Genomic DNA, 15,416 nt, shown 5'->3' on the forward strand with positions numbered 1-15,416 from the left:
TCAGGGCGTTCTCTGCGATTGCACCAAAGAAGTGCCACGGGGCTTTCTTTATGGTACGTACTCACGTAAGATAAAATCCATGTCGTGTTATGGCCGTGTTGCATTCAATACAAACGGTTAAGCCTTTGTTTACACTTGTTTCGTTTGTCGTAAGATGTCAAAGCACTCCGGCACTCCGCTGGCAGATCAGCCGGCGAGCCGACGCTGAGCAGACGATACATCTCTTTGCCGGAAGTGCGTGAAAAAGCCGCCCAATAGCAGGATTTCTACCTCGTGACGAACATCAGGGAATCGATGATGTAGACATGTGAAGATGGCGGCGTCCAAAAACACGAAGGAAAGGGTGAGAAAAGGGCGACAAACTTTGCAACAAAAGTGTGAGCTTTCCGCTGCGCGTAAAAGAGTAATACTTGGCACAGGTGACGTTGACGACCCAATCTAACGATTGCGCTAGTTCATTTAGTGTGCTCAAAATGCCTTTCAGGGCCCCTTTAAAGGAGTACTGACACGAAATTTTCGTGTTAGGTTTTTTTCGCCTCTATGGGTGCCTACCAGCCCACTAATTATAGAATGGCACATTAGACAGGCCGTTCACAGCGTAAACATTCATTTACGGCGCTATTTATTCGTGTCACTTTCGGTTTTGACAATTAGAACGCCGAGCGGCCGCCCTGACAGGAGGTCGCCCGTGACGTCATCATTCTTGTCGCATCGCTGCCGGTGTGGACGCGCGCACCGAGACCGGCCGATGTCTTCACCATCCCCACGCGCCTCGGCGGCATGACGTCGGTCCCGAAACCATAACGTGTACACGCGGCATAGCAGCGCGCGCCAACTGCAGCCAGAGCGTCGGCTATGCCACGGGAGCCCCGACGTCGGCAGTTTGGGGCAAGTAGTAGATGATGCCACGTCGGCCCGCTCTGGGCTTTCTCGTGCCGGCGAAGATTAAAATGGATTTAAAATATGTTACACGGAACGGTTACTGTTGAAACTTGCTGGGAGATATGTCTTGATAAAAAGGAAGCGTTCTACATAGTTATCTCAGCTTTGAAATTTCGTGTCAGTACTCCTTTAAACTACCAAAAATTCAGAGCTACGAGGCCTGGGGACATACCTGACCGCTGTGCTGCTACTACTACTTCAAGGTTGCTGCGGACACATCAGATACAAAGTGCTCGCGATATTGAGAAGGAGTGTTCAGTGCGTATTTTGTTTTACAGTAGGACAAAAAGAAGAAAACACGCCTCAGGTGTCTTTTATACGAACGAGCAAGGTGAACTCGTTTAAAGCTACAAAATTAATTGTTAATAGTACTTATTTTTAAACGTCACTTCTCAATTCCTTTAATCTTTTATTTTTTAAATAATCCATCCGAAGCTCCCGCACGGAATTCCGTACCAAGCTCCTTGGTACGGAATTCATCTCGCATACCTTTCAGCTTCGGGCTGTCCCTCAGTGACAGCTGATGTCACTGTAATGCCTTTTTTTGCCTTCGAATATAGGCATATGCGTCGTTAGTGCAATGAGATCGCTCCCATGGCCAAGTATTACCAACAAACATTAACAGGAGTGCCGGTATGCCTCTTGGACAGGCAGCAGCCCATAATGGCCCAACATTACGTCGCACGGATACCGTGACCGGGGGCCGAATTCTCTAAAACGACGGGGCGTCGCTTTGAAGCGACGCCCCGTCGTTTTAGAGAATTCGGCCCCCGGTTATCATCTAGCGTCTGGCGGGCCGCGCCACAGTCAAAAGGTATACGCGTGACAGTGCATCTAGAGTAAGACGTTCCAGGCGGGAAAAGAAGTTCCAGAAATGGGGCACACAGCTTCGTTCTTCAAACCACTTTCTTTTGTTGCGTGGCTAAGTACTGGCCACATTTTTAGCACCGTTCGGATCATGGTATATACCGAAAATAAAAACGCGACATTAACGTGTACAAGTAGAGGCGGCTCGGTTGTTTATAACTGTTGCTGTTAGTGCCTAGGGCGAGGCGTTCCTAGAGCTTGACAAAGGGCGGCGGTGATGACGTTTCAACCCATATTCCCCCCAGCCTAATCATGTGTTAACTGATGAAGCTGCTCGGACGAAAACCTTCAGCGCAGGGTGCCCATCGTGGCCTGTGTAAAGCAACGGCGGTGAAGGAATTTCCGTGCATCAACTAAGTGACGTTATTCAAATGTAGAGCAGCCAAACCACAACGGCTCGCAGCTTATCGCGAGAAGATAGAAGGGAAATGGCGTACGACGGCGAAAACACGAGTCTAGATAAGGCGCACCCGACAATAGCCGAGTAGCTTCAGGCCAGTGAGCAAAAAGTGCTACAAGCTGACCGGGTCGGCTCCCCTGTTTATCTGTCTTCGCACTCTGTGAGTAGACCCTCTTTCAGGATAAGGATATAAGAGTAAGAGCGAGGTATAAGAGCGGAAGCAACACGCACCTCCCCATGAAGTCTCCCTTGCCGCTGAAGTCCTTGTCCCAGACGGAGATCTCGAGCACTTTGGGCTGGTCCGTGTACATGTGCAGGTCGAACTGCTCCAGCCACTGCGGGTTCAGCGTCTTGATGGCGTTCTGCGAGTACGTAAGGGCGTCCCGAGACAGACGATGAAAACGCGACACTGCCTATCCTCGGAAAGTACTTATATGCGGCGCCGCCGAAGTTTGGATTTCAAAAAAAAAAAAAAAAAAAAAGAAAAAGCACGTTACTACTTCAAGGTAGAATCTGTCCGAGGAATGCCTGTTCAATATTTTATCGCCGGAAAAAGTGAAGCGCGCGTTCAAACACATAAATTTGAATACGCAAGTCTAGTACCTCAGCCGCGAAATGCGCAGTTGGCGGATACGTTTGCTCGCTATAATAGTGTAGATGTACATTACTAGTCGGGAGAAATTAAAAAGCAAAAATAAACACAACAATAAAACACACTAGGGAAGTCAGAAATGTATACCTAATCCATTGATTGATTGATTGTAGGGTTTAACGCGCCGACGCAACGCAGGCGATGAGGCGCGCCGTAGTGGAGGGCTCCGGATTAATTTTGACCACCTGGGGATCTTTATCGTGCGCCGAAATCTCGCACACACGGGCGTTTTTGCTTTTCGCCTCCATCAGAAAAGCGACCGCCGCGGCCGGGAATCGAACCCGCGACCTCGTGCTCAGCAGCGCAACGCCCTAGCCACTGAGCCACCGCGGCGGGTTATACCTAATCCACCCCACCTCACGCAGTTAAGACGAAAAGAAAAATGTGGAAACCAAAAAGAGAAACAAAGTTCGGCAGAAAGCACCAGCAATTTAACGCCTTGTATCTGCACAAAAATGGATAATTGGCGAAGTTAGGACATTTAAACATTATAATAGAGTAAGTATAGATCATTGAGAAAAAGGAAGAACAAAAAATATAACGATAAAAGAAAAAAAAAAGTTACCAAATTTCACCCAAAATAGCCGTACCCGAACAAAAAACGACAAAAAATATTTCACTTTGCCTATTCCATAGCTAAATCTGGATACAAAAAATAAAACTGAGAACGAACTAACCAAATCACAAAGCTCTATTTATTGCATCCTCCTCGCGCAAGAATAAAATATAGCACGCAAGATGCCGCAGAGAAAACGTAAGGTTTCTGAAACGGAGAGACGGAAGAAAAGAAGTTCACAATGTTTGCAATCTACGGCAAAAAAAAAAAAAAAAAAACCCTGACAAAACAGTAAGAAGATAACCTCCTTTCGTCTGCACTGCTCAGAGCTCGTCAAAGCTTTTATCACTGTCGAATAATCGTCTTTAGTCGGTGTTGCGTTATCGCTACAGCACCGAGTCAAAACAACTCACATGCCGCATTGTTTCCACTTCTTTTCATCCGCCAACCAACTAAAGAGTCGCTTTTGTCATGGTGTTGAGGACCACTGGAGACAAGTACTTACGTCGTCGCCAGAGAAAAGATTACAGAAGCAGAAAAGGAAAACCGTTCCACCTTCACGCTTCCGTTTGAGCTTTTAAGCTCCCCACACAAACTTCAGGTTCGAGACCCGAATTTTGTCTATGTTATTTTACAAAAACGTTTCTCAAGCTCGTCTTGCTTAAACGACTTGAAGCCTTCGATATAACAGATAAACAAAGTTTTTATAAACATTAAAGCGTTTCTTTTGTTCTTTCGATGTCGCTGGGTTTTAACTTAGTTCGACGCCGAAATTTGGGTCGTGTGTTCAGAGCCCCACTCTTTCACTGACAGAATTACGTCGCCTTCTACTGGAACGATTACGGTCTGCTCTGCACACCATTTTCAATAAATGAAAAATAGAATACCAGATACGTCTGTTTAGAGAACTGCTAGAATCCGGAAAATGCAAGACGATACACGTGCACGCACACGTTTCCGTGCGCGTGTAGCATCTGTTTCGTTCTGGATTTTTGTGTTCATAAGCCTAATTAGCGCGGTGTTTGCACAGTTCATATCTGTCAGCAAGCTGACATGCAAGCCTTTGATTTTTTTTTTTTCAAAATAATTTTAACACCAATGTTTTCAAAACCATGTGCCTAACACGTGGGTTCCATAAACAGAATGCTGATGAAAGAAAGATTTCTGATGTACCTAATAACGGGTACTAATAACGTAACCAACTTGAAGGTACTGCGCACGGTTATAGATTCAGCACGAGGGAAAAACGGGATGTGCAGCATTTTACCGTGTTCGCTGTAAAACAACAGTTACCGATGTTAGCAATTCGTGGGCTTCCCATCGATGCATATCCCCCGGATTCTGCTTTGCAAGAACGGTACGGAAAAAAAAAATCTGCAGAAATTCAGAGAATTATCTACTAATACGTAGCATTCTTATGCCGCCTGTCTTGAGAATTAGTTTTTTTCCAGCCAAATCTTTTGACTTTTCTAAATCCTGTCCGACCAATTATCTCCATTTACGCTATTATAACGAGTAGAAGTGGGGCTTTCGCGAATTCTGCATTATTGTAGAAATGCAGGGCGTTACACGTTTCGCCATTTCTCGTAATTTTTTTAATATTTTTTCTTATTTTTTATTTTTCAAAATTTCGTGCGACCAGTTACCGCCATTTGCGCCATTATAGCGATTACAGGTGCAACTTCCGCGATATCTGCATTATTGTGGAAATGCTGGGCGATACACGGTCCTGGCTGTGGTGGTACTCGGCAAATAATGCTACGCATTAAAATTGCCAGGGCCCGTCGATATATGCTGCCCATGTTAAGATTTATCTGACTTTCTTTCCCTTAGAAAGCCAAGGCCGTTTATCGGTGGACGCTGTACTATAGCGAAAACAACGGTGCAAAATACAGACAGCATGGCAAAAGAAATCCCGGCCCCCCATTGTGTTAGCAGCGACTTGTAACAGCCGACCGACGAGCTAAACTTCTTCGGCTGCGCACATAAAGACCGCAGAGCGTTTGCTGTGCTTTCTTTTCACTGTTCCCGCTCGTCTTTTCACCGCAGAGAATGCAGTTCGAAAGAGAAGAACATCACCGCGGACAATGGAGCGCAAGAGCGCCTCGAGGGAACGAATCCCAAACAGCCGAATCCCAAACAAAACCAGTGGGTGGTACCGCGAATGAAAACTCACACAACGTTGCGGTGCGCTCTCTTATTGTAATTATTTTGATTTGTTACAATGCAACCGCATGTAATGTTGGGGGTTGGACTGATCTGAAGGCGGGATCTCCCTCTCCCCACCGATTTGGTCGGTTCTCGGGTTACAATGCTGATGATGGTGGCGGTGGTTACATTAAAGACGCCTACTTCTCCTTTCCTTTTCTTCTTTGCGCATCAGGATGGAGCGAGCCAAATGCCACCTCACCTACATGAGTTCATTAGCTGCTCCCGTTACATTTTTCCTGCATCCTCAGAGGGGCCATGCAGACAAAAAAAAAGTTTGGTTCATTCGAAAGATTGCCTCGTTAGAAGAATACTGACACCACTATTAACGCACACTTCGCTTAAATAAGCTATATATAATTAGGAAAAAAAGGGAATGGCCATGCGACCCACTAGCTCATTTCCCGCAACAGAACCTATGACGTCATACCAGCCAGCTCTGCGAATGGCGGAAGGCGACAGAACAAACGCAAATTAGTCAGGGCTTATAAGCTTGCCGAACAGGCCATTTGAGCTTAATGCACATTCACTTTACAGCAGTAAAAATGGTGGGGTAAACAATGAAAGTTACGAAAGTACACGTATACATTGGAGTGCCGATGCGTACCGCTGTAGGTACTGGGCGCACTATGTTAGTTTTAGCTGCACAGCAGGCCGCCGCTCTGGAGTTGTTTTACGCGACTGACCGATTGGCGTAAGCGACGTTGTATGACGCGACCCTGCTTGTCGAGCATAACCCATGTTTCACGAAACGCACACTTTCTACCTTAACAAAAACAAGGCAGGTGCAAACACGGTCAAAAACAAAGCAACGGCGGACAACGGTCCGCGGCTCCGTATGGTAGCGCCATCTGGGACGACTGACGGTAAGCAAGGGTGCACAGCCCAATGACGCACTGAAAGTCATTTGAATACCCGCTCTTATGACTTCATGGCAGACGTCACCAAAATACACAATTTGGCGGGAAAATCAAAATTTTAACCTTAAATGATTAATTTCTCAGTGAATACGGCATCGTTTTCTGCCGGACAAGCGCTGGGGGCACTGTAGAGCACGAAACCTTTCGAATAAAACAAACTTGTATTTTGTCTGCATGGCCCCTTTAACAAGGTGTGTCCTTCTCTCTTTTAACTAAATAGTACCGAAACAAACTACGGTCGTGACGACTCAATCACCGCCCCTTCCCCGCTTTTTTCCTTTTCACCAGCGCTCTACTCGCCTCTCGCTAATCTCCACCGCTGGCTAGTCAACGCTCTCATCATCTTTAACACATTCAGCGATCACGGAGGCGGAGGTTGAAACTAATCCGGGTTGGGCGGAGACTCGCAGGGCCATTATGATATGCAGAACGACCTACAAAGCCTTGCCCGAGCGCACGAAGGGCAACTCATTTTTGTAAGGCTCATGTGTTCGCTTAGGTGCTCATTTCCAGCTAGGGCCTCGTGACACGTGCTCTGCGTTTAAATAAGTGGCGTCTGTCCCGCATCCCAAAACGGGCGACGGAGGGAGACGACTGTAGCTTCAGTTACCGAATAAGCAAGCAAGTAAGCGATCGGGCGGGTGATCAGCCGATTGAGAGATCCAACGTCGAATGAGAGGTCTAGGCGGGCAAGCACGCCCATCAACTACGCGAGAAAGCAGGCATGGGCGATTTGCACGCAATTGCAGAATTTCAAGCCGGGTTAGCTGGCGTACATGAACCTCGAAGGAAATACAGCGCCACTAGGACACGATAGATGAAGAAAGAAGCGTGAGAAGCGCATTTGCCTCGTCTTCGTTTCCGCTCCTCTCGTTCCTTGTAGCCGCGATGTTTTTTCTTCGAGATGCTTATATACGCTTTCCCCGTGTAATCGGAATGGGCTGAGTTAATATACGCGTTGTCGTCGCCCAGCCCGCAAAGGCGTCCGCGCATGCACGCGTCAAGAAAATTTCGCGCCGCGCGCCCCATCAAGCAAAATATTTACCATCCCTTTCTCAAGAAAGTTAAGAGAAGCGCGAAAGCTTTCTAACATCAGGAGTTCGTCAAAAACTTCGCTAAAAGTGCGTCCAATGGATCGCCAAACCTTCAAAGACCCGAATCGCGAACGAAGGACGGACCCACACGACGATTTCTCGCACATTGTAGTGTGCGAGAATGGGGTGCATCTATACGAACGATCGAAATGTACACCGATACGTGGCTTATGAGATAAAGGTACACTTTTGAACAGACGTCCACCACCTTAGCTGGAGTAACGCTTTACGTACAGTCCTTGTCAAAATTTTGTGGGCCACGGCGACCGTGGCCGGAGCAGGCGCGCGACCGAGCAGGGGCGCTGCGCTTGCCGCTGTCGGCTGGTTGCGCGGCTAAAGAGAGCGAGGGGAACTTTTGCTCTTGCTTTTGTAGTGCGTCCGGCGCAACAAGTGCTGCGCAAAGTGCCTGAGCTGATGCGGAGTGCCCCTACCAGGGGGATGAAACTCCGCCGTTTTTCTGTCCCGTGACTGCAGCGATCCTAACGTCTGGGGGCTGTACTACATGCGAGCATAAATGAACGTTGTTGTTGCATCCTATATTTAATACTAGGTTAATGATTAATTATGAAGTTTTTAATATGCAAGTAAACTTAAAAGTTGCAGTTCGAGATTCCGAAATACGAGCGCCACCAGCAGTGGAAAACAGGAACCGCGCCTTTCGGCTTCGCACCGCTGAAAAGGGGCGTTTCTTGTCGCGCCCATAGGTATGCTACGATCCACGGTGTTCCGAGGGCCGTTTTTACCACCGTAAAGTCTGTTTCATCGAAACAGACGCATGAATGGATTCGCGCCGTCATCACAGATCGTGCTGTACTGAGTGGTGTCAAAATTCTTCGCGCCAGGCCGGCATAAACTTCTTTTGGATCCCGGCGGACGAAAGGTACGGTCTGCATGCTGCTTGTTTTGCTTTTCTACGCTTGCACGAGATAGCAGGATGCGGTTGCAGCAGTAGCTGTATAATTTAAGTGAGCATGCACCTGCACTATCTATTTATTACATTCTGATTGTCTCCTTTGACTCTTGTCTGAAGCATGAAATGCGCGGCCGAGCATCTGGTAATTAATCCAATCACAGCATTAGCTACACACGTTTGTTTATACGTGCGTTATTGATTTAATGCGTTTAGATCGTGTGTTTTGCATTTTAGCGCAAGTGAATGCGCGGTATGCAGCAAAGTGTATATGAGGCAACATATACAATAACTAATGGAACAGTGTGAGCTTATCTGCACTATTCTTATTATCTTTTGATTGCCTGCGTTTAGTTTGTTTTCGTAGCACGCGTTGCTGTTATTATTATTAATATTATTGTGATTATTATAATTATTACCAATATTATTGTTATCGTTATTATTATCAGCCTGTTTATGTCCACAGCTCGAGGAAGGCATCTCCCATACACTTATGGCTCAAAGGGTTGGTCCGCAGGTTCATATCGTGTTGTTAGCACTAGGTTAACTAAGTAGTGACTACATCAATTATTTTATTGCGTTTCGATTGTGTGTTCTGTGTGTTCTGCATTTTGTCGTCACGTGAATCAACGGCACATAGCAGAATAAATTTGTAGCAATAACTATACAAAGTAAGCAATTACTTTATATGTTTATAATACAATCATAACTATAATTCCGCCACTTATAATTTATAATTTAACCTTCAGTTCCATGCTTGCAGTTTCAGCTTTAGCACAAGAACGATCGATGTATTCACAAGAACGCAGTTACAGCTATAAGCCGATAAATAATTAGACAGTGCAGGCTTCACCTTTGCTAGGAATTTATTAGAAGTTTTGAAATAACGTTTTTATAGCCGGTTAAATTGCAGCCCCCGAGAAATACCTGATGAATACATAGGGCGCCAAAGTATATATATGCATGAATAATTGCTTAGCGATTCTGGTGTGGGATGGCTGCTTTTGTCTGCAGAAGTGTATTTTGGATTAGGAGGAAAGGTGGGCGTTGCCACCGAACATTATCAGCGCACAAATAGAAAAACGTATCTGCGTCTCTGAATAATAAAGGCTGTATTTAATTTAAAATTTGCGTTTACGATTGGTCACAAGTCGTCTTTGTAGCCAAAATCAATTTAAGAAAGAAAGATTCCTAATATATCAGATAACGTTTATTCCGAATACAGATGCTAGTTGAAAGCAGCAGTAAAGCTAGTATTCATGCTAACCCAAATATACACACGTGCTTGATGTTCCAGATCTCGCGTTTGGCTCCAGTGTGCGAGAAGGCAGAACCTGGTTCATTTACCACCTCGACAGATCTAAAGCAGCTACCGGCTGTGTCCTGCCCGTTTCACCACCAGAGACTACGAGGACCTTGGACAGACAAGGCACTGAACAGATATGCACTGGCTGGATACCTAATTAGCATGCGGCCATGTGCATACACTTTTGTTTGCGACTAAAAGTGTAAAATATCAAAGTTGTGTTTTTACTGTATGAATGGTACATTTAGCAATAAAAATGAAAATACCTGTACTCTTTATCCTTGTCTAGATTGTGTGTACTAACAAACCAAAACAACGTCGTACTTAGAATAAGTGGTGCAAAAAGAAGTGGACGCGTAAAACTTCATCAATCAGAACAAAACAATTGCCCTTTCGATAATGTGGCGGGTTGCGCAACAGGAAAAAGGTCGTGCGCTGGCCATCTGAATATCTTCCACTCGCTCAATTTACCTTCCATGTGCGTCCCAATTGAATTTGGCGCTAATTTGCCCCCACCCCGCTCGGCTTTTCAGTCCTCATCAAGATGGCGTTTCCTAGTGCATGTCTGCAACACGCCGCCATGTTTTTAGTACCGCCCCCAAACACCAGGGGTTTGTCCGGCGCTTCGATCGAATATCGCGTCCCATGCAAGGTATAGGAAGTTTCACTCCCCTGCCCCTACTCTGAGAAACCGGCCCCGGTGCACTTATCGCGCCAGCGATAGTACGAAAGGAAGCGCGAAAATTCCCCTCACTCTCTTTGAGCCGCGCAACCAGCCGACAGCAGCAAGCGCAGCGCCCCTGCTCGGCCGCCCGCCTGCTCCGGCCACGGTCGCCGTGGCCCACAAAATTTTGACAAGGACTGTACTTCTCGTCTTCTCGATTGCTCTCAAGTTTAAGGGCTACCTGAAGACCTACACGTTCGTTTGAACAGTGTTTCTTCATAATTCTCGAAATATGACACGCTAAAATCGAACCTGGTGCTCCAGCTAAACCCGTGGATGATTGTACTCCTTGTTCATGATCGATGAGTGCACTGTCTTATCTAGAACCGTTCCTTTTGTGCGATATTCAAGTAACCGTTTTGACACAGCGGAAGGCCGGTTTCACACACGCGTCGCGTGTCCACAGGTCTTATCAGAGCTTTTCCCTAGACCAACCGATCTATGGGGAAATGCATTAATTTTAAATTTACAGGACGCCGTCGGTCCCACTAAGAAAGCCTTCAATTTAAAAAGAAATGTGCGGAAATTCTGGGAACTGTCTACGATTGCGTAAGCATTCTTACGCCGCTTCTATTCACTTGAAGCAATTTTTCCTTTGACCATTTATCTCAATTTACACTATTATAATAATTAAATGCGTTGACTTCGCCAATTATGCATTTTTTGTGCAAGTGCACGGCGTTACACAGTTGGTCCGTTTTCACGTTCTTTATTCGCATTTCGATTTGCTTTTTTTGCTTTCGGGGCTTCATTTTTATTTTTGTCATCGCTTTTTGAGGGGGTGCACGTTAGCTATGTTTCATTCCTTTTGGTTTTTCTATTTTTTAGTTCCCTTAGATCATTTCCATTTATTCACACTATTACAACGACGAAATGTGCTAACTGCGGCAATTAAGCATTTTTCTGCAGATGCAGGGCGTTTTACTCGGTTTATCGTGTGGCATACTCGGCAAAGAACGAATTAAAACATTTCGCGTGGTCAAGAACTTGGAAACACAGATGGCGTTACCAACGCAGGCTACGAAAATGCATGGTTAAAAAAAAATCCCAGGCCATCTGCACTAACGTGAAACCTGGGAAGGGGCGAAGCATGCAGTGCATAAGTGTATTCAAAGGTTGTAAGTCTCTCTTGTCACATGGCGCGCGCTGATTGGGCGCCGGAGAAGCGCCGGTGAGAGGAGCAATCGCGCGCTTGCTGAGGCGGTGGCGCTCTCTCGTGCGTTGAACCGGATTTAAGGAATTAAATGAGAGACAGACCGGCCGTAAGTTGTCTTCGTGTCACACACACCAGCATGCTAAGTACCAAGGCGATGGACTGGGCTAGATGGAACACGTTTGAATGGATGAAAAACCAGCGGTAAACACAGGACACAGTTAAAAGAAAACGACGGGACAAGCTGGCATGCTAAGCATCTTAGCATGCTAAGAAGTAGCGCGAGGCGTTGGAAAACGAGTGTCTCAGTGTGTTCTTTTAGTACACGTTTCTCCCATGAAGATGAAACGTTCTACCACGAGGCGCTGGAAAACGAGTGTGCAGGTGTTTTAGTACCGTGACTGCATGAGGCGACACCAGACGCCGACAGCCCGAGCCCCTAAGGTGCTTCAATCCTAAAAGTGTTCTCTCCAACGTTTCGGGCGTTTTTAACCTATATTTTCACTCGGCACACTATTTTTCTTCCCCCCCCCCCCCTTTTTTATAAGACAGTGGTCTGTGTCCCTCAATTGTTTTTTTTTTTTGTTTTTTTACGAAAGGAGGTCTAACTTTCAATAACAGCGAGCAATAGAAGCACGGTGAGGAATTTTTCGCTGGAATAGACGCGGGGATGTTTTCACGCCAAAACACCGCGGGACATGCCGGACAGTATAAACTTTCGTTAAACTTTCGCCTTTCGTCAACAAATCAACAGGCGACCCTCTATTTTCTCACAGCTAGGGCCCGAGGAAGTGCTATACACGGAGCTTCGGCGCGCTCCGGCAATATAACCCCGTGCGGTGCGCTGTTCCTTGTGTGTGAACGCCGCCATCTGTCGCTGCGGCGGTTTTAGTTTCCTTTCGCGCCTTTCCTTTTTCCCTGCCCCTTTTTTACCGCGGATTCCCGAGACCCTGTCCTTTTCGTGACGCATTGTTTTCAATGTCTCCCACCTTCGCGTCTGCCGCCCCATTTCATAGCGCTCTGTTCTCATGCTGTAAACCTCCCTGAGCGGCCGCTTGCGTGCACGGCACCGGAGCAAGTTTCCGCGAAGGTTTTGCACTCGGAGCCTATATATGAAGCCGAGTTATTTGTCTCATTTTGAATTGCGTACCAGTCACGGTTTCCCAGTACACGCAGGTTATATAGGTATAACAACCATGCTTTATCAAAAGAAAAAAAAATGCTCTTTTACAAAGCTCAGAATTGTGATACTTGGCTATAGAATGACAATATAAGATTAAGAAAGAAATGACAGGCATTTTTAAAACGCCAATAGAAAGAGAAATACACTGAGAATGAATGAATGAACGAATGAATGAATAAATTTATTATAGAAGGGATGACACTCTGGCCTGTTGGGGGAAATAGGGGAAGGGGTTCAGGGTCGATAAAGCTTAAGTTCTATTGACGAGGTAAGCCTCCTTCACGAAGGCCCACAGTCCAAGTAGTAGTTACCCACTCGAAGCCGTTACCAACAAAGACCCACAACACTAGCCACACACATCAACGAAAGACATAATCGACTGTCACGTGTAATGTGCAATCAACAGGCGCTAGTATTTACACAGATGGGTCCATGGACACCGGGAATAAAGACTACAAAATACCCGCAGCTATGCCAAAAAGTGGGGAGACGAGCGCCCGTAGCGGTTTCACTATCAAAATTTTGCTTCGAAGCTGAGTACAGCTATCTACTGCAATACACCGAATGCTTTAGGGCAAATGATCGCACTCGGTGTCGAAACCTCATCATTGAATCCACATGTCTAGTTCCCAGGCATTAATAAGTGCCGAGGAAGCAATGCTGCCGCGCACGACCCGTTGCTGAAACGGTGCAGAGAAATTAGCGAGTCTCGCCAATGACATTTCGGGACCATGGGGCTGTTAACGGGCAAGCACGTTGTTTTACCCGCAGGTATCTCTCTCCCTCTCTCTCCCCCTCCTCTCTCTCACTCTCTCTCTTTGCAGGGGACCCGCATTCTGCTTGAAAAAAAAAAACATGCACTGATCATATATTTAATGCAAAAACATCCGACGAGATTCCCGCGAATTACACTCGGTCGTTTAGCGCGGAGTGCGTAATTACCGAAATAGCGCGCCGCCCGAAGCGACGGACGATGGCGTGCAAAGGTTAGGCGACGGAAAGCTTTTTGCGGCGTTGAACGTACGTATTGTGCGCGTGTGCACGAGAAAGAATAATTAGAACGAACACATAATTTACTCCCCGCATGTCAAAATGTGCCTGTCTTGCATGTGAGCCGCCATTGTGGCTGAGCGTGCGTGAAGCATACGTCATTCAACGTGTACAAGAACGGCACAGAACATTGCGGCCAGGCGAGCACGTGCCCTTTTTGCCTGCTTTTTCACTGAAGCGCTATTCGAATTTCTCGACGGCCTTGAAACGCGGGGTCTGTACTAAACGTAATGCACTCGTTCTTAACATCGTGTTTCGGCTTCTTTGTTTGTTTGTTTTTGATTAAGCGCGTTATAGTTACGCAAGTGAAGCTATGGTGTGGTGGTTAAGAGTCCAAGAAGCTGCGCGCGCATTGGCAGTGTGAACGGCGTACTTAACAAGTCACGAAAGAACCTGAGGACGAACTGGGAAACCGCAATTCCTGGCGGTTTTGAGACTGAGACCCGCGGTCTGAGAAGATTGAGATATTATGGCTGTCGCGCATGGAATGCAGTCGCAGTGCTTAACACAAACACACACCAATATATACATTAGTATCTCAAATGCATTGCGTATTATTGCGCTTTATAGCTGCACTGTCTTTCATTTTTACAAATTCTATCCCTCTTTAACTGTGTTAAAGGCAGCAAGTGTCGTATACTTTCAAATACTGCTCACTTCGTGCCTCGAAATATGTGTACTACGTTCATATTTTTTTGTTGTTGCTCTGTTCCCGCCTAAAGGTTGTGCTTAACCTGTGAGAACTTTTTCGAATGCCCCCCTGACTCAATGCCCCGCCATGGGTACGGTAAGGTTTCTATGAATAAATAAATAAACAAAATATCTACTGCGTGCACCGTTACCGATCCCTTCGAAAAAGGGGGCGATTACCTACACTTGCACTTTTTTCTGCACCGGCTGCTTCACGAGGTATACAGCACTTGGAGGAAGTTGGGGAATCGAAACCTCCTCTACGTGGGACAGATCGTCCCCCGCAGCAGGCAGAGTAATAATTACACGAGCAGATGTGGCGGTCCCCCCATGCACGCACCTTGCTCTTGTACTTCTCGGTGCCGAGGCGGAAGCGCACGTAGGGGTCGCTGAAGCCGTTGTCGTCCATGGCGAGCAGGTTCCGGCCCTCGACGAGCAACACGTTGACCACGCTGTCCCACAGCTGCACCTTCTGCTTCTTACTGCTGCCGCCGGCCGAAGAGGCGTCCGCGCCCCCGCCGACCCCGGAGCCCAGCCGCAAGCTCTTGCTGAAGTACTGCGCACCAGGGGGGAGTAAAAAAAAAGTGTGTGTGTGTGTGGGGGGGGGGGGGGGGGGGGAGGTCAACACCTCAACGCACTCTAGCATCTGCCTGGTGGGATGTATAGAGGAGCTTGCTGAGTACGGGCGCCCCGGTAGCAAGGTTGGTAATGCATCGGACGCGTATGATCCTAAGGCTGTGGGTTCGTTCCTCGTGAGAGCG

The 15,416-nt window shown here is 46.8% G+C and overlaps 1 protein-coding gene across 2 annotated transcripts in view; it reads right to left on the reverse strand.

Moving 5' to 3' along the window:
- LOC144170270 (multiple C2 and transmembrane domain-containing protein 1-like) overlaps nucleotides 1-15,416 on the reverse strand; it is a 251,515-nt gene that overhangs the window by 24,894 nt on the left and 211,205 nt on the right. For both annotated transcript variants that reach the window (XM_077699955.1, XM_077699956.1), the window contains exons 7-8: nucleotides 14,996-15,211; nucleotides 2,441-2,571 (exon numbers count right to left, since the gene is read on the reverse strand). In XM_077699955.1, coding sequence (XP_077556081.1) covers nucleotides 2,441-2,571; nucleotides 14,996-15,211 — 347 coding nt within the window. The remainder of the gene's footprint in view (nucleotides 1-2,440; nucleotides 2,572-14,995; nucleotides 15,212-15,416) is intronic.

The sequence above is a fragment of the Haemaphysalis longicornis genome, unplaced genomic scaffold, assembly GCF_048455015.1.
Source record: "Haemaphysalis longicornis isolate Haplotype H1 unplaced genomic scaffold, Haemaphysalis longicornis Haplotype H1 scaffold_2, whole genome shotgun sequence".
NCBI lineage: Eukaryota > Metazoa > Arthropoda > Arachnida > Ixodida > Ixodidae > Haemaphysalis > Haemaphysalis longicornis.